The sequence below is a fragment of the Cucurbita maxima genome, unplaced genomic scaffold, assembly GCF_002738345.1.
Source record: "Cucurbita maxima cultivar Rimu unplaced genomic scaffold, Cmax_1.0 Cma_Scf00041, whole genome shotgun sequence".
Taxonomy (NCBI): Eukaryota; Viridiplantae; Streptophyta; class Magnoliopsida; order Cucurbitales; family Cucurbitaceae; genus Cucurbita; species Cucurbita maxima.
In genome coordinates this window covers 1,211,610-1,235,048 of record NW_019272057.1, presented here as the reverse complement: position 1 = coordinate 1,235,048, position 23,439 = coordinate 1,211,610, and the positions used below count along the sequence as shown (strand labels likewise).

Genomic DNA, 23,439 nt, shown 5'->3' with positions numbered 1-23,439 from the left:
AATTAGCTCTGATACAGAGAGTGGTACAACAACTGGTTCTTGCCACTTTCATATAATGAAATATATAATGCTTCTGGACACTGAGATTCTGATATTTGTTTTTGCACATTTCTCACATTGGTGGGTTTTTTTTTTTTTTTTTTACATGAGGTTCATTCAAGTGCATTAACCATGGAATCTGTTCTTGCAGATTCCAAGCTTAGAGAAGCTGCCAATCGTGTTCTGAAACATCTTCAGTTAGTAGTTTCTGTTCATGTTGCTCGTTCGGGAACTTACCGGAGCCATAACCATGCTTCAATGCTAGCTCTTTGTATTCTTGCTTCCTCTTTGACTTCTTTGTGAAAGAGAATGCTCCAGCTATCTTCTTCTGTGAGGCAATGCAGAGAACTCAGTGAATGAGGAGTAAAACTGGAACCAACCTGCAACTTGGAGTTGGATTATGCTATGGGGAGAGCAGATAGAGTACCTTGTAAGTTCTATGCTCGACTTCGTTCGAATCGAAAGGAAAGTCAACTCCGTTCACCAAGACGCAGGCTTCGTCTAGTTTCATTTCATCTGCTTGCTGAATTTCGTCTGTTACATGTTCAAGGACAGTAGCATCATGCTCAATTTCATCAAGACTCCATGAACCTGATCGTCCTGTGTAAAATATGGTTACAACCATGTTTATCAGATACACTAAAATAAAACTAAATCATCATTGCAGATTAAGTGTAAACAAAATAAGATATTATTTCAGATTTTCTATGAATGATGTCAGTCTTATAGTATTTTACCATAACTATCCTTGATCGTAAATGAATCTACAACCACGTAAATGATTCTATAACCATGGATGTTGGAACTACTCGAGAAATGTGCATCGAGTTGCCAATTCAGATCCCACGTCAGTTAGTCAGTTAAAGAACGGCACGGAAATTCCTTACAAGGGTGTAAAAACTTCACAACAGTTGGAGAGGGGAACAAAGTATCCCTTGTAAGGGTATGAAAACACGAAACATTCCTTGTAAGAGTGTAAAAACTTTACAACACTTGGAGAGGAGAACAAAGTATCCTTTGCAAGGGTATGAAAACTTTTCCCTAACATACGCGTTTTAAAACCGTGAGGCTGATTGCAATACATAACGGGCAAAGCGGACATCTATTAGTGGTGGGTTTGGACTTTTACGAATGGTTTTAGAGCTAGACAATGGGCGGTGTTCCAGCCAGGATGTTGGTCCCCTAAGGGGATAGATTATGAGATCCCACATCAGTTGGAGGAAAACAAAACATTCTTAGTAAGAATGTATGACATAATAAAGCAGAAGATATAATTACCATCTAACTCCGCTGAAGAATCACCATGCGATAGAGGTCTTGTCTCCATTTTATCGTCCCCAATGGATTTCGATGATGATATGTTGTCCGACTCAATTCCAGTCTCATTTGAACTCTGCACCAACGAATCACACCTTGCGTCCTCGACCAACAACATGGTTCCCGTACTACCTGCTAGCTCGCTCGAACCTTCACATTGTCTATTCGAGATTACGCAGCATGATGATACCTCATTTGCAGATTTCTTCTCAAGGATTGTTGTAGAAGTCTCGGTTAGAAACTCGCACCCTTTTGTTAGGTCGAGCTTATGACGTATATTATCGTCATCCTTTTTTCCGGAATACTCGTCAATTTGGGAACTGCTAGCAGAATATGGAGAGGACGCCAATAAGGGACTATTGCCATGGTTGTCTCGACGAGGCAGCTTATGGACAATATATCTTTTGGTGTCAGTAGTGACTTTTAAGTTCGCAGTAGACTTTTCTTCATCAGCTTTAGAACGCTCTATCTTCATACCCCTCACGGGTTTCTTAACTATAACAACATTTTCATATTTTTCAAGAGCTGAACTACGAACTGCCACTTTCTTCTCATCATTCAATTCAGCTGGGGGAAGTAAATCTTGCACGACATCAGAATAGAACCTTTTGACACTTGCCCCAACTACTTCCACTTGATTCTCAACATATTTAACAGTGTCCTGTCTCAAGATCAGGTGAAAAGAGTAGACCAAGTCAACAGGAGTGTGACATTTTCAGACACAAAACAAATTAAAGTCAAACATTCAGCAGAATCTGACTGTAGAGGGAGAGTAGACAGCTGAATATCAAACTTTCAAAAAGCATACCTGACATATAATGTCTTCTACCTCGAGGCACATAGTTTCGAACTTTTGGTACAAACGCCCGACCCAAGCAATGCCTTTTGCATCCATTTCGGATTGTGATTCGGCCACTGAGAAGCCACGACAGCTTTTGAGAGATGAGATGATCGTGCCAGCTCCTTAATCGCCAAACCCAGGCAATAGGATGATATTGTACTCTTCTGCAAGATGAATCATACAATTTAGATGGTCAATATACCACCCACAAGATACTTCTTTTCTGATAAATGGTCATGCAAGAAAAGTGTAACCGCCCCAGCTCTTCACTAGCTGATATTGTCCTCTTTGAACTTTCCCTCAAGGTTTTAAAAACGCATCTACTAGGGAGAAGTTTCCACACCCTTATAAGGAATGCTTCGTTTCCCACTCCAACCAATGTGGGATCTCACAATCCACGCCCTTGGGGGCTAGCGTTCATGCTGGCACACTACCCGATGCTTGGCTCTAATACCATTTGTAACAACTCAAGCCCACCGTTATCAGATATCGCCATTTTTGAATTTTTCCTCGAGGTTTTTAAAGTTCTAATCTCCAATTGATGTGGGATCTCACAAAAAGAAAGATCATATCAGATCAAATAATGAAGTCAACAAGTTGCTAAACTAGCTACCGAATGTTGTAGTAGGTCTGACAGACCAGGATCACAAGAAGAACAAAAATCCATAAAAACAACTGAATCTCATCAAAAGCAAGGAACTTGGTTGAGTGTTTTCAGAAGCCTTCAGGTTGGGGGAAAGGTTTCAACCAAGGCAAGTAATGTGCATTTAGAATTGATCATTCAATATCCTACAAGCGCTATTGTCACATATCTGATAAGAGAAACCCTCCAGCTCTGACAAGAAATGCATACACTATGGTCACATCCTTGCACAATTCTCTTATCCAAGATAGATTCCTCAATATACCAATGCCAGCTACACATAAGCGCATGTCCCTAAAGCTATACTGACATCCCACATCGGTTGGGGAGGAGAACAAAACACCCTTTACAAAGTTATGAGCCTGGGCCATTACAAATAGTATCGGAGCCAGACACCAGGCGATGTGCCAACGAGGAGGCTGTTCCCCGAAGGTGGTAGACATGAGGCAGGGTGCCAGTAAGGACGTTGGGCCTCGAAGGGGGTGGATTTAGTGGGGCTCCCACATTGATTGGAGAAAGGAACGAGTGCCAACGAGAACGCTGGGCCCTGAATGGGGGGTGGATTGTGACATCCCACATCGGTTGGGGAGGAGAACAAAACACCCTTTACAAGGGTGTGGAAACCTTTCCCTAGGAGACCCATTTTAAAAACCTTGAGGGAAAGTCCAAAGAGGACAATATCGGCTAGCAGTGGGGCTGAGCCGTTACAGATACATTCAGTTTTGGTAAACATTTTTCGACATTCGAGAGTCTGAAGGAGTCAGGAAACACATTGCTATGGGAAATGGATTGGGAGGAAGAAGAACCAGCCCCAAAATTTGCATAGACCAAAGTACCTTCCATTAGTTCCTCAAGGCATATAAACAGAACACCAGCAGACGTTTTGCCTCAACCAGAGCATCAAATTCAAATCACCAAAATCTTGAAAATAATCAAGGTAGCTGCAGTAATTGTACAGAAAACTCACTCTCAACTCTCATCCTCATTAGTTTACAAATTCAAGCCATAAATTATTTTGGTTCTTCAAATTTATCAGCGCCTAAAATCGCCAATCCACTAAAGAAAAATGATAAAAACAAAGCTTCATAAGAAATTTCGAGAAATTTCCAGCAAAATTCACACTGATCATTAAAAACCCATCTCAAAAACTACATTTCTATCAGCAAAGAGGACTGCAATTCAATAACACAACTCCGAGATAACTAAAAACAGATGATCAAGGAAACTCAATCAAACAAAATTCAGATGTCAAGGAAAAACAAAAGAGTTCATAAACAATAGAAAGACAAAAACAAGACGATGAAGAGAGAAAAACCTTTAGGCGATCCTCGAAACTTCAGAACTTTGTAATTGCAGAATAGGGACAAAACCCAGATACCTAGAAGCCTAAAGCTTAAGAAGGGGATTAAACCTTGCAGGAAGATCACAAGTTCGGCTTTCGGAGGCGCAAAAGTAAGAATGCCGGGACGGAAAAGCAAGGATGAGAGAGAGAAGAGAGAGAGAAACGTGGAAGCGTAGGTGGGTGAAATTGCTATAGCCTTAATATTTTCCACGTGTCAATACAAGAGGAAATGAAAAATTCTATTATCCTCTAGAACTTTGGCTTAATTACCAACTTACCAAATATAATCTCATTGTAGATTACATTACTTTTAAACAAAACTACTTCCTTAATCTTTGTAATCAAAACATAAAACAAAACAAATCAATACTATTTTTGTTTTATTAACAATAATTAGGATTATGAGCATAGCTTATGGCGAGACAAAACGATATTTCTGTCGTACAACAAAAAATTTGAGAACAAATTATCACTAATGTATACTTAATTTTAGCGATTTGTAACTTTTTAAAAAAATATAACCCGAAAAGATCGGAGGTTTATTCTCATGAACCAAAATACTTTCCGCTGTCTCCCATCAAAATGAAGTAGAAACAGTAATGCATAATTGAAATGAAACACAGCAAGATAAAGCTTGAAAGAAATAAACTTCCATGATATTCCATATTCCCTTTTGTCTCTTCACTTGAGCTTCATCATCATAATTATATCATAGGACTGCTGAATTTGGGATCACTTTTTATTGGCAACTCTTCAAGCTAATTTCACAAACTAGGTTTAACAACAGTACATAGTTATCTCTTGTGAAAACTAAGCAGTTTGTACCACGCAATCTACTGAAAACCGAAGATCGATTAGGGAATTCGAGAATGTACAAGTTCCATGTCACAGTCCATGTCATCACCCAGCTGTCTGAAAATCTCCAAAGTCATCATCAGGTACATCCACTGTGCTTTGACCTTCAGCAGCAGCATTGGAGTCTTCCTTGTGCTTAGAAGTTTCTTCCAGATTGATGTTTGGCGGAAAACTTGTAGGAGACTCCTCAGCTGGAACAGGTGAAAGTGGTGCTGGTGGAGGTGGGGGTGGTTTGATACAAAAAATGGACTCTTTTTTTGTGTTGCCCTCTTCTTCTTCTGATGAGGAGGAGACTTTCAGATCAAGCTCAGAAGATTTCTTGATGTTGCTAAAGCTTTTCTGTTGGTTACAAAAAATGTTTGAAGTAAAGATGAGATGAGATCTATTATAATGGAGCAAGGAACAAGTTGATGCAGAAATCAATGAAATGAAATGAAGATCAGCTTACTTTGCTTTTTAACTGTAGTACAATAGTCTCCCCTTCTTTCAAACTATAATCAACCAAGGATGTTTTCTGGAACTGTTGTTCCATCTCTTCTGCACTCTTCTTTTTATTGAGATACCTTTTTCAAAAAAAAAAATATATATATATATATATGTAGAAAGCGCATTCTTCCCAATAAAATTCTATTTTTTGGATGAACAAGTACATGTAAATAGAATATTTGTAGAGTAGGAGGACATTTACTTCATATGATCATGCAAAGCTGCTTGGAAGTCATATGCCTCAGTTCTTTCTCGAAATCCTATGCCAATAAAGGCATGCCGACGGCGACCATCTACATAGTATTCATTCATAATTATTAACTGTTCAACTCAAATTGTTTCTATTCTACAGCCTCTAAGTGTCAGTTGGTCGCATGTTTCACCAATAAATATCACATCATAATGAGATATATTAGAAGTCAAATCAGTGTGTAAAAAGGTAGGCGAGAGCCCCCAAAGCTCACCGATATTTTCTTCTATGCGAAGAACAAAATATCTGCAATAATAGAACATCACATCAGACATTTTCAAATGAAGTGTTAAAACAAGGTAAAGATGTTAAAATATATTCATCTGAGCCGAACTTACTTAGACACCGAATGTTAACTACTTGGACAAGGAAGATCAACCAAACTTACAATTAGACACAAAAGTTTAGGCCAACAAAGAATACTGGTAAGATTGAGTTAGAGTTCAATTAAAAATGAAATCAACCTGCTGCTATCAATTACAGGTTCAACTGGATGCGGTTCTCCATCTCTCAAGAATGCCCGAGCATATAATTCACCTATTATAATGATAAACAGCTAATTAGCCAGCAACACACCATATATACCTCATCTGCAATAATATACTTCACCTACCATTTAAACACCACAGATCCACAATACTTCTTTTGTAGCAAGTAAGAGATAATCTCACCTGTGCTCTTATCTTCAAGTCTAATAATGCATTCTTCTCCCTTGCTAAGGACTTTCAGTTTTCCCTCCCAGGCCCATTTATTCACATCCCATTCATCAGCCCTTAAGGTAATCAAAGCACATGTGGAAAACTAAGTTGGCAGAGTATATATAGTGGATTTTCAAAACTAAGTCGTAAATGGCAAGCATAGATAGTGAATTTTTACAACAATAAACATCTAATATAGTGTTTACTCATTAACCATCATACAAGGATACATTATCTATTCTTCACAGCTAGGCATAAATCTGTACAGACAAATATTTATTTTTTAGTCATTAAATATTACAGGCAAGATCATAATGACTGAGAGCGAGAATAGTTTAGTGATTCTTGGGTGCTGATAGCTCTTAAAGTGTGGTCCTTTGTGTTCCCATTATTCAATGTCTGTTGGTTGCTAACAGGCCCTACAAAACATAATATTGAACAGCTACTGCGTGGGCAGAGCTTTGAAGAAAAGGCCAAGACTTTGTGGGCCAGTTCGATAAAAGATCTTACATGAGAATATTGAAAGGAACATCAGACTCTTCAAAGATATGCATGTCTTGGGGGGAGATTTTAGATCTATTCAAGCTAAGTCTCAGGCATCTAGCTGATATGTACTATCAAATTCTTTCTTGTAGTTACACTTTTCGTAATACTAAACTAAATTGGAATTATAAGTAAACAATGAAATCATCAATTTGATCTAGGGGACATAATATCAGTCGACAATAAAGTTTCTGTACGATATCAAGATCATATTACAATTCACAACTATATGCATTATCCATCAAAGTTACAGTTAAAACCTGTAGGAAGCTGCACTTTTTCTTGGGGGTATCTGCAAAAAGATCATAAAAATGAGATTAAGAACAAGATGAAGAAAAATCAATTGAATTGAAGAGATAAAATATCCAGAAAAGGCTAATATTATCATACACAGGAAACTATCTTGCAGTTTTACTACACGGCAGTGAAGAACCAGCAGATACAGAACACTAATTTTCTATCGTTATTCAGATAAGCATAATCCCACTATGAGGGAAAATGTGGATAGATATCAAATAGTGACAACCTACATCTCCATTACTAATATATTTCAATTTCATGATTTTACAGAAGTAGGCATAGTACGTAAGCACAAGAAGAACCCTTCACAAGGGGAAGCTATTGATAAGACAAATGCACAAAATAGGCCAAACACGATATCAGCGATTTCGAAGAGGATATAATCAACTATGGTGCTAACAACTACTTCACATTCGAGTAATCGCAAAAGAAGGCCACAAGAAAGCTTAGATTTCTGCATCAGAACTAAAAACTTAGATTTCTATGAGATAGGGAGGGCTAATTTACTCACCAAATAGACATAACATTCAGAAACTTGAAAAAGAACAAGCTCAATTGCGTCATTCTCTTCATGATCCTCCTTGAGTTCTTGATCTTTCGCCGTCTTCTGCTGCTCCTCCATTGAGAAAAAAGAACGCGATTCGAGAGATCGTGAGATCAAAATCGAGATCAGAGAAATACGATAAGGAATTCCTTGATACTAAATCCGGGATTGATGAAATCGAAATGTATGAAGAAATTTCATATGAGCTGAGTGGATTGGATGCGAAAAATGGTGGCCTGGAGAAACAACTCGCTTTCAGTCCGCTTCCCTGCTTCAATGAAGGTTGAAGAATCGGACACGGACGAAGCAACCCATAATCCTGTGCGTTCGGTACCACTTGCAGCCGTATTGTTCAACAACATAGACCGTTCGATTACACGGAATCGGGGTAGTCAAACCATCCCCTAGGGCTTGGATTGGGATTAGAAAGTCGGATAAATGAACGGCCCTGATTGAAGAGGAATTTCTTTTAGAATATAAAAATATTCGAATATTTTAATTGTAGTTTGGATAATTCATATGTAGATTTCTGCACAAGAAATGGTTGTTGGTTGGAACACCAAACTAAAAGGACTTGGAATTGTTTGGAAGATACTCAATCTAAAATATTATAAATATTTAATCCAAACAAAAATATATAAGATTATAGTAAAAATAAATAAATTCATATTTTCCGTGGAACATCATACGTTGACCTAGTGATCGTAAACACCTCCAGAATGAGTTTAATTCATGATGGTCACCTTTCTATGTTTTAATGTCTCTCGTGTTTCCATATCAACCAAGTATAGTACAGTTAGGTAGATGTCTAGTAAAACTACCGAACGCTTTGCCTTTTCTTATCCTTTGCCTTTTCACGTGGAGCTGTTTGTTCCAACAGCTACCACACGTAAGATTCTAATCATCTTCCTCTCAGTGTTTCCCTTCCTTGGTTGTCCTGTTTTGTTGAATATGTTGTCCTTATGTCTAGCGATAAGATTCAAACCGCCCATATTCAGTGGTTCACGTGCCACCACAATGGCATGACATCGAAAGAGTGATCGAAACTTATCTTTAATAGCCTGGGTAGGCACAACGTAACGTCAAAAGTGGAATGATTGTTATTATAACATGTCTTGAGTCCTGGGTTCGTGAGTCTCAAAACTATCTCAAAAACTCGACTAATCTCATTATATGATAATTCAATGGGCTAAGATATTATAGGATCGCCTAAAAGGTTAGAGGTTTGAATTTTCACCCGACTAGTCTCATTTAACAACACAACGACTATTTAATGGTTGTTTACACTTTATAAAGTACGTAAAGTCACTTCAACAGTCATTCAAAACTATCTCAAAAATCTCAAATTTTATGTTTCTTTTTTCTATAGTTCAACGTCAGACAGTATTCGATTATCGCCATAGATTTGGAAGTTCTTGAGACATATACGATCAGATGACCCAAACCGATATCTGAAGATAAGCAAAAAGATGAAAAGGACAAGAAACAAGAGAAAAGAGAATAATGGAAAGAATGGTATGAACAAGGTAGTGAACTACTTCACTGTAAAGTCTGCACAACCCTATCATTATGCACCTCAACTTTGTCCCACCATCACATTATTATCTGCCAATCCTTCATACCTAGTACACAAATAAATTTATCGACAAGTTTCAGCCACTTCTCGATGCATTTTCGAACGTGAAAGAACACGAAAGATCAGAATATTCGAATGTATATTCATACATTGTCTGTCACTATGATCCCATTTCCAATCCTTGAAAGGAAAGGGTGTAACAGCTTAATCTCACCGCTAGCAGATATTATCCGCTTTGGCCCTACGTATCGTCGTCTGCTTCATGGTTTTAAAACACATATGTAAAGGATAAATTTTCATACCCTTAATAAGGAAGGCTTCGTTCCCCTCTCCAATCAACATGGGATCTCACAATTCACCCCCTTAGAGGCCTAGCGTCCTCGCTGGCACACTATCTGATGTCTGGTTGTGATACCACTTGTAACAGTCCACGCCTACCACTAGTAGATATTGTCTGTTTTGGCCAGTTATGTATTTCATCAACCTCACAGTTTTAAAACACGTTTGCTAGGAAGAGGTTTTCACACCCTTATAAAGAATGCTTCGTTCCTCTCTCCAACCAATGGGGGTCAGCATCCTCGCTGACACACCCACGGTGTCTAGCTTTGATACCATTCATAACAGCCCAAGCCCACCGTTAACAGATATTGTCCGCTTTGACCTTACATATCGCCATCAATCTCCCGGTTTTAAAACACGTATGTAAGGGAGAGATTTTCACACCCTTATAAGAAAGGCTTCGTTTTCCTCTTCCATCAACATGGGATCTCATCTCAAGAAGCTAAAGAAGAAAGGAAACAAAAATCTTTAAAACAAAATGTTGATCATTGTTACTATCAGTTCTTTACATTATATCACAGAGAAAAAAGATACAATTTGAATTCAGAAGATACAGATTTGTAGCATAATCTATGAAATCACTCCTAGCATATCGGTGTTTATGATATGTTCTTGTACTATTCTAGCACAAAGATTATGAATATCATTTCATCTCTAGCTCACTTATTCCCCCACATGACTATTTCTCGAGTTTTATAAACACATAAAACAATCATAAGCTCACCAGAAATCACCGATGGACGACGAGCTCGACGAATGGAACATGGAAATTCGCCGTCTCTTATTCGGAAACGTCATGAACGAGAACTCTTGCGGATCAGAGAACTTGTTTAGAACAGATTTGATGGCTTGGTGCACCGAGGTTTCGAGGAACCGACGAAATTCAGTAGTTTCGATGTCGCCTCCTTTGCAGCTAGTTAACACGAACACGTTCTTCATCCTTCCATTTAAGGTAGCAATCTCTGCCCTCTTTATGATCAGGTCAAGAGCATGTAGTGCTTGTCTTAAATCAGGCAGGAGGCCAGGCTTGTAATCGCAACATAGCGAGGCTCTGATTGAATATGGTACTCCTTCTAATCCATCCTCCTGCTGTTCAACTGTTATTTCGTCTATTTCTTTTGGTATGATATGAATATCACTTACTTCTGCAGCAGCTCGTTTTAGAACTTTCAAATGGCTAATAACTTCAGCAAGAAGTGTAGCCTTGTCCATCTGGTGATTGAAACATGAAGTTAATGAAACAAAGCTTATAGTTCATAAAGATTCAATCAATATAGATCATGTTAGCCACTACCCAAACAAGTAGGTGCGATGAATGAATGAACAAAAGTCGAAACGGATGTTTTTGTTAGGAATCACGAATCTCTACAATGGTATGATATTGTCCACTTTGAGCATAAGCTCTCGTGGCTTTGCTTTTTGATTCCCCAAAAGACCTCGTACCAATGGAGATAGTATTCCTTACTTATAAACTCGTGATCTTCCTCTTAATTAGTTCTTGTTAGACTGGACTACTCCTCTCAATAATCCTCAACAATCCTCCCTTCGAACAAATTACACTATAGAGTTTTTCTTGAGGCTTCCTTCTCTGGAGCTCTCGAACAACCTCCTCTTAATCGAGGTTCGACTCCTTCTTTAGAGCCATCAAACAAAGTACACTATTTATTCGATACTTCAGTCACCTTTGACTATACTTTTGAGACACACAATTTTTTTGTTCGACAGTTAAGGATTCTATTGAGATAGCTAAGTTAAGGGCACGACTCTGATAGGATGTTAGGAATCACGAATCTTCACAATAGTATGATATTGTCCACTTTGAGCATAAGCTCTCACGGCTTTGTTTTGGGCTTCCCCAAAAGGCCTCATACCAACAAACCAATTATCTTCCTCTTAATTAGCTCAGGTGAGACTAGACTACGACTACTACTCTCAATGATCCCCCGTTTTCCCAAATTAGAATGAAGTTCACCATTTAGAGTAAACCCCAGACAGAAATGACCCAACAAGCATCCAAATCAGGACATTCAAGACATTCAAGACATCCTTACCTTAAACAGTGTCTGGGACAAACCTCTTTAGCTATATATGTTCCAAATTCAAGACGAATACAAAACAGAAACAGAGGTGAATCGCAATGGGAAGTAAATAAAAATGGGTATAAAACGAAGAACCTCACCTTCTTGCCACCGGGAACGAGAGTTCTAAGACTCCCAAGATGGGCATTGATTCTGGCTCTACGTCTTCTCTCAGCGTCGCTGTGATTCTTCAGGGCGGCGGCGCTTCTCTCAGCCGAAACCCCTTTAGTGTCAAGGTTGAATGGAGCCTGGACGAGCTCGTCTCTGTCAGAATCGAGCACCAATGAAGAAGTTGAGGCGGACCCATTTCTGAAAGCCGCACAAAACCCATCGTAGGAGTGAATCCGCGAGAAGTGTCCCATGAGGGGAAATGGTGTGAAGATGGGTGGGTATGGCGGTGAGATAGAGAAGAAGAGGATGAAAGGGGTGTTTGAAGACAATGTCGGGCGTGTTGGCTGGAGAATTGGGTGGCGAACAGAGAGGGAGGGATGTTGAAGGGGGCGTTAATGGCGGGTGAGTCAGCGTGCAATAGTGAAGAAGGGAAGTGGGTGGAGTGGGAAAGAAAGGAAGGGAAGCAAAAAAGTCTTGATCGAGGTCACACTACCAGGTGCGATTTAACAGCGGAATCCATTAATAATGTCTGCAACTAAATCATGAGATCGCCTCAACTTTCAACCATAAATTATTTACCCATACCACAAATTATTTCAACCAAATTTTTAGATTATTTATAAATATTTTGATGTTATTTTAAAAGGTGGTACCATAATAAAGATTCCATTTTTGTCACCTTATTTGTAATAGGTATATTCATTTTATAAATAAAAAATAGCAATTTCAACTTATCTCTTACATCTAAAAGAAATTTTAAAATTACATATACAAACAAAACAAGATAATTAATTAAGTATGGATAATTTAAAGTTAGAAAAGTGGTGACTTTATAATAAATAAATAAATAAAAGAAAATTATCATAAAGATTTTAGAGTCCAATTTGAAATTCAATTGGTGGCGTGGCTTAATCAAACCCCATTAATTTAGTTACTCAAAGCTTAGCGAGTCGCCCAATAAAGTAATGACTTTAATTATTATTCTTATTATTATTTTATTTTTTAATATTGCTCTCCACTTTTGAGAAAAAAAGATTAGCTACCAAATATTCCCACTCCATTAGTTTTTTTCTTAAAAAAAAAAAATGCATTTTAACCCAACTCAATTAAGTTGTTTTTGTGAGATCTCACGAGGGGATTCAAATGTTCATTCTAAAAATATGAAAACCTCTCTCTAGTAAAGGCGTTCTAAAATCATAAAGACTGACGATAATACATAATGGACCAAAGTGTACAACTTTTGTTAGTGGTAGGCTTGAGTTGTTACAAGATGGTATCAGAGTCAGTTAACGGGTCGTTGGCCCCTTAGAGAGGTGAATTATGAGATCCCACATTGGGATGTTGGGCTCTTAAGAAGGGTGGAGGGAGGTTGGCCCCCCTCAAAGAAGATGGATTAACATGGAGTTCTCAATAGGGGTGAATTATGAGATTCAAAATTAGTCAGAGAATAGAACCAAATATAAAGGTGTGAAAATCTAAAACTCAATGGAATGGAGCACATATACTTAAATTAAAAAATAAAAATAAAAAATAGGGACAAATAAAAAAGTTTTGAAATTAGGGTTTAGAAGTTTTTGATAGCATGCTAAGGTTTCGATCCAATTTCTTCATCCCACACTGATGCTTCCAGCACTGACACGGACCTTTCTTCTTCAAACCCGCCATTTCCCCGCCGTCCTTCCCAACCTCCGCTTCATTTCTGCTTATCGCCGAAACCGACCGCGCAAGCTCCGCCGCCGTTGCCGCCGTATTATGCCCGTCGCTCTCCTCCATATCGCCGCCATTCTTCTTTTCCCTACTCTTCCACAACCGTCTCATTCTTTCCCTAACCTCACAAACCAATTCCTCATGCCGCCCCTCACAAAACCCACACCGGAGAAACCGCTTTCCGCCGGAAGTACGGATGACCATAACTTGTTCGAAACCAAATGCAAGTCGCAACGCCTCGTTCAGAGAATCCGGTTTCTGTGGAATCATCCATTCCTTAAACTCTTCCCTCAATCCATCCATGAAAATCGCTTTCAAAAACCCATCGGAAAGTTCGTTTCCCGGCGGCCATTTCTTCAAGATCAACTGCAGCCTCAGAAAATACGAACGAACATTCTCCTCCGGCCGTTGACTGATCGTCATAAGCTCCGATCGCAACTGCTCAGCCAATTCGATTTTGTTATACGCGTCCAAGAACGAAGACTTCAATTCTTCCCAAGAAATTGGAGGGTACGGTTCAATGTTCAAGTCGTACCAAAGCAGAGCCTCGCCCTGTAACGTTACCGGAAAGATTCTCATCATAATCTCGACGGAGGCCGCGTTGTTCGCACGGCAAACTTTGGTGAATCTGCTTAAATGCGTAGCCGGACACTCATCGGAGCCGCCGTGAAAAACAGGCAACGGTGCAATGTTAATGTATGGAAATACTGTTGCGGCGGCGTTTGGACTCTGTAAATTCGTTGGACTATTCGTGGCGGATTCTTCATTGATTTCTAGGGATTTTGATTTGTGGCCGCTGGTTTGGAAGTTATTAGATTCAGAAGCGTCGTAGTCGTCTTCGTTTGATGCGTTGAGAGATTGAGATGGGGAAGCATCATAATCGGTGGCGTAGTTACGCCGCCGCAACGGCGGCGGTGAACGCCTGAGTTTTCGCGCCATCCAGAAATGGAATTAAGGAAAGAAATGAGAAGAAGACGACGGCTCCGTTCAGAATTTGAACGGTGAAGCAATACAAAGGAGATGAAACTTGTCTGGTCGAGGAAATCGGCAATCGGCGCTTGTTACCAGGCATGAACGGACGTTCGTGTCTGTTGGCCTTTATGGGCTTCTGTTTTGTTGGGCCCAAGTCGACATGTTGACATTTAGCAAGACAATTGTCGTTTGGCGCTTAGAATTCATGTCCGCCTATCCTTGAACGTTTCCAGTTGGATTTTACTGTAACGGTCCAAGTACCACGGTAGTAGATATTATCCTCTTTGAGTTTTTCTCTTTCGAGCTTCGAGACGCGTCAGTTATTTCACATATTTATAAAGAATGTTTCGTCCTCTCCAACCGATGTGGGATCTCAAAATTCACCAATCTTCGAGACGCTGGCACTTGTTCCCCTCCACAATTGATTTGGGACCTCCCAATGGATCGTGAGATCCCACATCTGTTAGGGAGGAGAACGAAACATTTTTTATAAGAGTGTGAAAACATCTCTCTATCATACGGATTTTAAAAACCTTGAGGGAAAACTAGAAAGGGAAAGCTCAACAAGGACAATATCTACTAGCGATGAGTTTAGGCTATTACAGTGGCATACTCGTATGTCTCTGTGTAACTCCTTGACATCAACACCCAATCAAGATGATACCGATGGTCTTCTATCATATCATCCACGACCTTAAGTTGAATCCCGCACATACCACTTAATGAGCTTATTAAAGCGATCATCCTCAAAGTCTTCTTCGGCATCCCATGTGATTGCATCCACAACATAATGCTCATCAAATTTGATCCCCTTCCCTTTGAAAACCAAGTCTACGTTAACTAGCTGCCCCAACATCATAAGTCAGAGTGGCTGTAAGCCTCTTCTAGGTCACTTTGTTCAAATTCCTAATACGTGATAGACTTGTAATAACTTGTTTTTAGAGATTCGGTCACTTTATTGATCTTGAGCACATGTGTTCAATTGAAATGAAACCAACCCACAAAAAAGAAAAGAAGAAAAAAAAAAAATCTCAGATATTTTCCCCCATTTTTTCGATTTTCATTTTTATTTTTTAAATTGTTTCGATAAGCCAAAGCGGAGTGAAGCAGATTCTGAAGCTCCATATTCAATCCAATCCTCATCTCTAATTCCAATGGCTATACTAAACTACATCTCAGCTACCTCGACTCCCATCTCCCAGGATTCTTCAATTCCACCTCCATTGCCAGACCCAAGGCAAACCAAGGTCATTCTCCCCAAAAAGAAGCCGGAAAAATGGTCCACCGGAGTTTCTCCCGGCGACTACGGCGGCCCCCCTACCACAACCAAGCTCCGTAAGTACTGGGGTGGTGAAAAAGACGACCCCTTAACCTCCGATGATTATATCTGGAACAGAGAATTCATGGGTCGGATGAAAAAGTTAATGAAGGACCAACCTGATGATTCATCTGTTCGCGTCAATAAAGCTAAGGTTTCCTTTAGTTTTCCTGTTTCTGTTCTATATTAACTTATCAATACCATTAGTGTTCTTGTTCTCCTTTAGATATTGTTGGGTTTCTAAGAAAATTTACATTTCTGTAACATTTATGCGTATTCCTGCTTAATTCATCATGGATTATCATCAATGTTCATGCAAGTGTTGAACTAAGTGTTACCCATTAGCAATATGAAGTATTCTGCTTCAATTCTTCCTGTTTGAGAATCAAATTCTTGCTAGATTGTCCGGTTATCTTGGAAATTATACAGAATGTTGTTTATGGTTCCATCTGTGATATGTTGGTCTATGATAATGTGATGGCTGATGAAATGATCTTATTGTATTAGGATGAGCCTTCTGGATTTCTTAGCTTGAATAGAGTCATGACCCTTGATAGGTTGGTTCTCACTTCTTACTTGTATGTTAACTGCGATCACGTTTTTTTTTTTTTTTAATCATGTTTCGACTTTTGGATTATGCGATTACAGTTTGGAAGTCGATTTGAGCAAAGAACTAATGGCTCCTCCGATGCCTCTGAAGGAAAACGTTGTCGAGGAAAAGATTCAGGTATGATTCTTTGACAATTATGTATCCCCTTCCAACTCCAAGTATACTTTGTGAGATCCCACTTCGGTTGGAGAGGAGAACGAAACTTTCCTTATAAGGGTGTTGAAATCTCTCCTTAGTAGACGTGTTTTATAACCGTGAGGCTAACGGCGATACATAACGGGTCAAAGCGGACAATATCTACTAGCAGTGGGCTTGGGCCGTTACAAATGGTATCAGAGCTAGACACTGAGTGGTGTGCCAGTGAGGATGTTGGCCCCTGAGGGGGTGGATTGTGAGATCCCACATTGGTTGAAGAGAGGAACGAAACATTCCTTATAAGGGTGTGGAAACCTCTCCCTAGCAATCACGTTTTAAAATTGTGAGTCTAATGGCGATATGTAACAGGGCAAAGTGGACAATGTCTACTAGTGGTGGGTTTGGGCTGTTATAAATAGTATTAGAGCCAGACACCGGGGGGTGTGTTAGTGAGGACGCTAGCCCCTAAGGGGGTGGATTGTGAGATTCCACATCAGTTGGAGAGGGGAATGAAACATTTCTTATAAGGGTGTGGAAACCTCTCCCTAGTAGATGCGTTATAAAACCACGAGACTGAGAGCGATATGTAATGAGCCAAAGTGGACAATATCTACTAGTGGTGGACTTGGATTGTTACATACTTAGTCTCATAATATCTTTAGTTTGTTACTCTCCCTTTTACTAAAATTGCAATGAAACGAGGGATCAGGTCGATAACCGCAAGTCACCCAGATGGAGATTGGCACCAACAAGGCGTGAGCAAGAGAAGTGGGATAGGGCATATAAGGCAGCTACTGGAGGCAGTGTAAGCCTTTTGACCCTCATGGCTTATGGTTAAAGTCTCATCTCAAAACCACCCTTTCATATAGTGCTTCGAAATTGAAATAGTGTTCGTTTTATGGTTTGATTTGAATTTCTTTGGAGCTTTAGGAGACTATTGAGGACTTCTAATATTTAGAATGACATATTTCTGCAAGTGATTACCCTGTTTCAAAGATCATTGTAATACTGAATTGTAGGACGTGATGTTTCGAGAATTGAGAAGGCCTCAAGGGGATCCCGAAGTATTGGCCGCCTTATCGAGGGAACAGTATTTTAAGGTTCTTTGTTGTAAAATGGCTCTGTGGTATTTCTATTAATAGTTACACTCCTATGTCTCATACATTGATTATCGTCTTGTTCCTTTTTGTTCTCTTTTGTCTTCTCAGTTAAAGAAGAAGCTGCAAACCTTAACCCTGGCAATAGGAGGTGTTGGTTTGGTCTCAGCTTATGTTTCTTATTCCCCGGAAGTTGCTGCTAGGTTCGTTTGACGTTAATTACCTCATATTTTTAATATCAATGCAGCGCTGCAGCTTACTGATATTGTGAGATCCCACATCGGTTGGGGAGGAGAACGAAACATTCTTTATAAGGGTGTGGAAACCTATCCCTGGTAGACGCGTTTTAAAAACTTTGCCCAAAGAGGACAATATCTACTAGCGATGGCTTGGGCTGTTACAAATGGTATCAGAGCTAGACATAGGGTGATGTACCAACGAGGAGGCTGAGCCCCAAAGGAGGGTGGATACGAGGCGGTGTGCCAGCAAGGATGCTGGGCCCCGAAGGGGGGTGGATTTGGGAGTCCCACATTGATTGGAGAAGGGAACGAGTGTCAACGAGAACTCTGGGCCCCGAAGGGGGGTGGATTGTGAGATCCCACATTGGTTGGAGAGGAGAACGAAACATTCTTTATAAGGGTGTGGAAATCTCTCTCTAGCAGACACGTTTTAAAAATCTTGAGGGGAAGTCTAAAAGAAAAAGGCTAAAAGAGGACAATATCTGCTAGCGGTGGGCTTGGGCTGTTACAGATATTTAACAAATATTTAACAAACCCAAGGAGGAGCCATGGGTGCACTAATCAAGTTCAATAGTCATATTTACAAAGGAAGAAATTATGAGAACTTCCACTTTTCTTAAGAACTGAGACCCATTTACTAAGATTGGTTTGGAGGAGAAGAAAAAATAAATAGCATTTATAATGAAATCAATGGGGATGAAACTAAGACTCTGTAATACTTTTGTTCGTATTCGTACATTAATCGACATTTCTTTCCCAATTTCAGCTTTGGTGCTGGGCTAATTGGTTCTCTTGTGTATGTACGAATGCTCGGGAGTAGCGTAGATTCTCTGGCAGATGGAGCAAGAGGACTTGTCAAGTACGTATTACTCGACTTTTTTTTGTTACATTTGAGTGTTGATGTATAAGCAATGATGAACTACTGTGTTGTTCGTTCTTATGTTTCGTTGCAGGGGAGCCGTTGCACAACCACGGTTACTAGTTCCAGTTATACTAGTGATGGTATATAACCGTTGGAACGGGTAAGTACGCTCCCTACCTTGAATTCTGCCGTTCTTTTTCCCATCTGCCACCACAAAACCTTATTTTCACACCCGTTACTCGAACATTCATTTCATTTCTCGTCATCTAGCGTTATTTTGAAACCGAAAAAGCTTTTAGCAAACAAAAACATACATACCATTAGATGAATCTTGTAGGTCCCATTTACTGGCTGTGCTCATATTCTGGACTGACTGACGCCATAGATTTTGAATTTAGAATATGAATTCAACAAAGTATTTTAGCCTGCCCCTTTTTGTTCTGTAGTATTCTTGTTGAAGATTATGGAGTTATGCAATTACAGTTGATACCAATGCTAGTTGGGTTCTTCACATACAAGGTAGCTACCTTTGTTCAAGCTTTAGAGGAGGCGCTTACGGTCACTAAGAACGAACCGCAAGCCTAGGATATACTTGTATATTTTCCCATGGTATACATATATATTTGTAAGGTATTCTTTGACCATATTGATCATTGTTCTTGTTGCCCAAACACCAACTTTTCTCTTAGTTAGCTCAGCTGATAAAAAGACAAAGGTAGCAAAGACATGAATGTTTGGTGATGAGCCAACAGCTGAAAGTACCAACTTATGTCATTTTCTGATCAACCTGTGTGGTTTTGAGCTGTCACAATGCCTGCCTAACTTGACATATAATGTTCCAACAACAACACTGAAATGGGCTAAGGGTAAAACTGAAAGAGAGGAAGAAAAAGGGAAAAAGTGAGTGAGCTATGGTGGCTGTGGCCCCAGTTCTTGAATGAAATGGCATAATAAGATTCCAATTTTGATCTTAATGATCAAAACAGACAAATAGTATGGTTTTGGTTCAATCAAACCAGGCTATGAATGGTTTGGTATGTTAGGAATCACGACTTTTCACAATGGTATGATATTCTTTGCTTTTGGTTTCTCCAAAAGGTCTCATACCAATGGAGATGTATTCCTTACTTATAAACCTATGATTAACCCCTTAATTAGCGGATACGAGACTCCCCTCTCAACAATCCTCCCCTCGAACAAAGTATACCATAGAGCCTCCCTTGAGATTTATGAAGCCCTCAAACAACCTCCTCTTAATCGAGGTTCGACTCCTTCTCTGGAGCTCTTGAACAAAGTAGGCTCACAGTTTTTTTGTTCTACATTTGAGGATTCTATTGATATGGCTAAGTTAAAGACATGACTCTGATACTATGTTAGGAATCACGGCTCTCCACAATAGTATGATATTGTTTACTTTGAGCATAAGCTCTCATCGTGGCTTTGCTTTTGATTTCCCCAAAAGACCTCATACCAATGGAGATATATTCTTTACTTATTTATCCGATGTGAGACTCCTCTCCCAATAATCCTCAACACAATATTCATTAGAAAACGTTTACCTATCAGTATAGCAGAAAACTCGATGAAAAAGGAGGAAAAACTTGAGGATAGAAAGTAAAATGAATGTGGGTATGGTCCAAGGTTACCCCTCACTTTCAAGAAAAGGGAGGGAGGGGGAAAAAGAAAAGAAAAGAGAATAGATCTGTGGGGTAGGGTGCCCTACAGCAACTTAGCAGCTTGGTGCCAAAGAGAAGCAGAAAATATTCTCAAAGAGCACCAAAACCAATCCAGATTTGAATGATTCTATGAACCCAAAAAGAATGGCACTGAGCGAAGGAAAAGGACAGCAACAAGGTTGGCTTAGCAGCTCTTCATTAGTCGGTACAAAATGCCAAAACTTGGTTACCCTCCAACTTTGGGACGAACCTTACCCTTCATTACCCTAATTAGAGGACCTGTCCTAATCCATTACTCATTCTTGAACCAATTCATAAGCAAAAACGAAAACTCTATATCACCTTCTAGCTTTGAACTAGCTTTACTTCAAGAAATTTGTTCTTGATCTCGATTGAAGAGGAAGGACTATCGAACTTCTATATAAGCAATAAGGTGTTATCGTGGCTTTGAACTAGTTTTACTTTGAGAAAGTTTTCGATCAACGAGGAAGGATTATCTGATTGAATCTCGTTGCCCTTATGTTTAACTCTGAAGGACGTGACTACTTTCTACTTTGTTAGTATGGATTTGGATGTGGGGTTTTCCTCTTCTCAACCCAACCTTCCGTTTTCCGTTTAACTCTGATATTTACTAACGTAATTTAAAGAAAATGATTAATTTGATAACACTTCTTGTACCTTTGATGTCATTTCATAATGATTCCTAATGTTGAAACTATAGAGAAAAAATTAAAAGAATTCGTGATACTTTCTTTACGTAAAGTTTTATAACCATATAAAAAAAAGAGAAAAAACTTAGAAATCAAATCATTCATATCATATAGGTTATTGGACATGTTGTTGTCCTCTATTATTTTTCTCTTTCGAATCTAAATAATTTTTGAACTCTCAACCACCTTAAAATGAATTCTCTTTTTCTAATCCATACTCGAATGAAATACGTTAATAGAGATACCAAAATCTGATATGAGTTTCCATTGAAAGAATACTCCAAATCAGTCCAAATTCTTTGAAATCAGAGAATATAGTTGAGATGAAAATGAAAGGAAGGTTAGGGGTATTCATATGACCTGATAACCCGACCTATCCAGACTACCGAACCAAAATCCTAAAGGTTGGGTTGGGTTAGTTTTTCTAAGGTTTGGATTAAGTTGGATTTTTGGGTCCAGTCAACCTGACTAACCCAGGGTTACAACTTAACCCTATTTTTGACATTTGTTATAGACGTTGGTGATATGTTGTGAGAAAATAGAGGGTTGAGCTGGGAACTCTACTCTGAGTTACTCAGGTCACCAACTCAACCAACTCGAGATTTCGGGTTGGTCCAAAAGATTTTTCCAACATAACCCACCGTGTACACCCCTAACAAAGACGACATCTCCAACCTCATCTCCCCTCGGTGTCATCAGATACTCTCTCAATGTTGAAACAGGGATTTTAGAGGGTGGGGGCAATGGAGTTTTAATGAGTGGGAGAACGTAAAATGAGGGGAAAAGAGAAAGGGTTGTAGGAATTGGAATATGATATATAGGCTGTCTGATAAGACAATTGCCCCAAAATTTAAGCACTAAAATGTGAGATTGCAATGAAATAAGGTAAAAGAGGAAGGAAGAAGAAAACACGTTTGGTTGTCACCTAACCACAAAACACCTCTTTCCTCGTTTCAATCAAACAACATTAATGTTTCATAATTCTGTCCTTTCACCCCTCTTTTAGATTCCCTAAATTTAGTAACTTTTTTATAACTCTTCTTCGTGACATCGGATAGTGTGTCAGTGAGGACGTTAAGCTTCCAAGAGGGTGGATTGTGAGATCTCATATTGGTTGGAGAGAGGAATGAAACATTTCTTTTAAGATGTGGAAGCCTCTCCCTAGCAAACACATTTTAAAATCGTGAGACTATAACGATATGTAACAGACTAAAATGGACCATATGTACGATGTTTTCACATTATATCATTACTTTCAAACATATTCTTTAAAGGGTATTCAAAGATATTTTACCGAGTACTCGAAGAAAGAAAAAAAAAACTTTATAAGTTTAACATAATGTGTAGATATCCAAATTGGACTCACTACTTGAGTCGTTTGAGTCACTTGTTATATCATCGTACTATGTTTATTCTCGTTTGTAAAAAATAAGAGTCATTCAAAGAGCACACGATGATGTATTTCATGAGCAGATAATCCATATCAAAATAGCTCGATGAATTTGCATATCAAATAGTTGAATTCCATATAAACAATCACTTAACCTAATCGATTGATCTCAATTATTGATACTTTACCTCGTTCACCATTGATGTATCACGTTTATCATAGTCACAGATATCAATTGCTAATAGACTCTTTTTACGTCTATTAATAATTGAAAATTGATATGATACGTTGATGATAGATCTAATAACAAATGAGCATACAAACAATCACTGAAAAAAAAATAGTAAATTTTATTGATATATCATTTTAATTCCGTTGATTTTTCTATCGTTCGAGCATGCAACCCTAGAGCAAAAATTTCAAAGTGATGAGGCTTCCAACTCTCGAGTGACTTCTGACACTTGCTCGGACTAAACCTAAAACAACGTTAGTCAAAAACTTTTTGGTCGACATTTTAATAGGTCTTTTTCCCCCAAATTTGAGACCTTTATGAAGGTAATAAGGTAAATTTTGAAATATGGTTAGAAGGATAAAAATGGAAAAATAAATAAAATGTGGGTTATAGCTTATTTTTATTTATGGAAAATTAAATAAGAGGAAATTAAATGATTATAGCCTAATTAATCAAGCTCTAATTTTATTTTAATTAATTAATGGGGTCCATCCTTAATCATGCATTCTTGACCACCTAGAGAAATGAA

At 38.9% G+C, this 23,439-nt stretch overlaps 4 protein-coding genes across 6 annotated transcripts; 1 reads left to right on the top strand and 3 right to left on the bottom strand.

The window, feature by feature from the left end:
* Positions 1-21: 21 nt before the first annotated feature.
* Positions 22-4,377, bottom strand: LOC111469727. 3 transcript variants are annotated; one of them, XM_023115123.1, is made up of 6 exons: positions 4,156-4,370; positions 3,677-3,781; positions 2,165-2,361; positions 1,318-2,017; positions 467-639; positions 22-367 (listed from the first exon to the last, which is right to left on the bottom strand). In XM_023115123.1, exons 3-6 carry the CDS (start codon positions 2,249-2,251, stop codon positions 200-202), a joined length of 1,128 nt encoding a protein of 375 aa, XP_022970891.1. In that variant the 5' UTR covers positions 2,252-2,361; positions 3,677-3,781; positions 4,156-4,370; the 3' UTR covers positions 22-199. The 3 variants fall into 3 exon arrangements, with proteins under 3 accessions (XP_022970891.1, XP_022970892.1, XP_022970890.1); XM_023115124.1 differs by lacking the exon at positions 3,677-3,781 and having other exon boundaries at positions 22-364; positions 4,156-4,377; XM_023115122.1 differs by lacking the exon at positions 3,677-3,781 and having other exon boundaries at positions 4,156-4,369.
* Positions 4,378-4,816: 439 nt separating this feature from the next.
* On the bottom strand, positions 4,817-8,152 carry LOC111469730 (uncharacterized protein At1g03900). Its single transcript, XM_023115126.1, has 8 exons — positions 7,826-8,152; positions 7,275-7,306; positions 6,445-6,545; positions 6,238-6,310; positions 5,988-6,019; positions 5,726-5,816; positions 5,486-5,600; positions 4,817-5,376 (listed from the first exon to the last, which is right to left on the bottom strand). The coding sequence occupies exons 1-8, from the start codon at positions 7,934-7,936 to the stop codon at positions 5,083-5,085; spliced, it is 849 nt and encodes a 282-aa protein (XP_022970894.1). The 5' UTR covers positions 7,937-8,152; the 3' UTR covers positions 4,817-5,082.
* A 2,083-nt stretch (positions 8,153-10,235) lies between these two features.
* LOC111469731 (transcription factor bHLH30-like) lies at positions 10,236-12,468 on the bottom strand. The gene is made up of 2 exons (XM_023115127.1): positions 11,953-12,468; positions 10,236-10,985 (listed from the first exon to the last, which is right to left on the bottom strand). Exons 1-2 carry the CDS (start codon positions 12,211-12,213, stop codon positions 10,494-10,496), a joined length of 753 nt encoding a protein of 250 aa, XP_022970895.1. The 5' UTR covers positions 12,214-12,468; the 3' UTR covers positions 10,236-10,493.
* A 3,208-nt stretch (positions 12,469-15,676) lies between these two features.
* On the top strand, positions 15,677-19,713 carry LOC111469729. Its single transcript, XM_023115125.1, has 10 exons — positions 15,677-16,113; positions 16,467-16,516; positions 16,608-16,686; positions 17,414-17,509; positions 17,724-17,804; positions 17,913-18,004; positions 18,807-18,899; positions 18,994-19,062; positions 19,349-19,496; positions 19,592-19,713. Exons 1-9 carry the CDS (start codon positions 15,796-15,798, stop codon positions 19,485-19,487), a joined length of 1,017 nt encoding a protein of 338 aa, XP_022970893.1. The 5' UTR covers positions 15,677-15,795; the 3' UTR covers positions 19,488-19,496; positions 19,592-19,713.
* The last annotated feature ends 3,726 nt before the right edge of the window (positions 19,714-23,439 follow it).

Coding starts and splice junctions, on each gene's coding strand:
- LOC111469727 (XM_023115123.1), bottom strand. CDS start 2,251: ATGGATGCAAAAGGCATTGCTTGGGTCGGGCGTTTGTACCAAAAGTTC. Junction 2,018..2,164: donor TAGAAGACATTATATGTCAG/GTATGCTTTTTG, acceptor ATCTTGAGACAG/GACACTGTTAAATATGTTGA. Junction 368..466: donor TCGAGCATAGAACTTACAAG/GTACTCTATCTG, acceptor ATTGCCTCACAG/AAGAAGATAGCTGGAGCATT.
- LOC111469730 (XM_023115126.1), bottom strand. CDS start 7,936: ATGGAGGAGCAGCAGAAGACGGCGAAAGATCAAGAACTCAAGGAGGAT. Junction 5,817..5,987: donor TCGCATAGAAGAAAATATCG/GTGAGCTTTGGG, acceptor AATACTATGTAG/ATGGTCGCCGTCGGCATGCC. Junction 5,377..5,485: donor TACTACAGTTAAAAAGCAAA/GTAAGCTGATCT, acceptor TGTAACCAACAG/AAAAGCTTTAGCAACATCAA.
- LOC111469731 (XM_023115127.1), bottom strand. CDS start 12,213: ATGGGACACTTCTCGCGGATTCACTCCTACGATGGGTTTTGTGCGGCT. Junction 10,986..11,952: donor TCGTTCCCGGTGGCAAGAAG/GTGAGGTTCTTC, acceptor TTCAATCACCAG/ATGGACAAGGCTACACTTCT.
- LOC111469729 (XM_023115125.1), top strand. CDS start 15,796: ATGGCTATACTAAACTACATCTCAGCTACCTCGACTCCCATCTCCCAG. Junction 17,510..17,723: donor AGGCAGCTACTGGAGGCAGT/GTAAGCCTTTTG, acceptor ACTGAATTGTAG/GACGTGATGTTTCGAGAATT. Junction 17,805..17,912: donor CGAGGGAACAGTATTTTAAG/GTTCTTTGTTGT, acceptor TTGTCTTCTCAG/TTAAAGAAGAAGCTGCAAAC.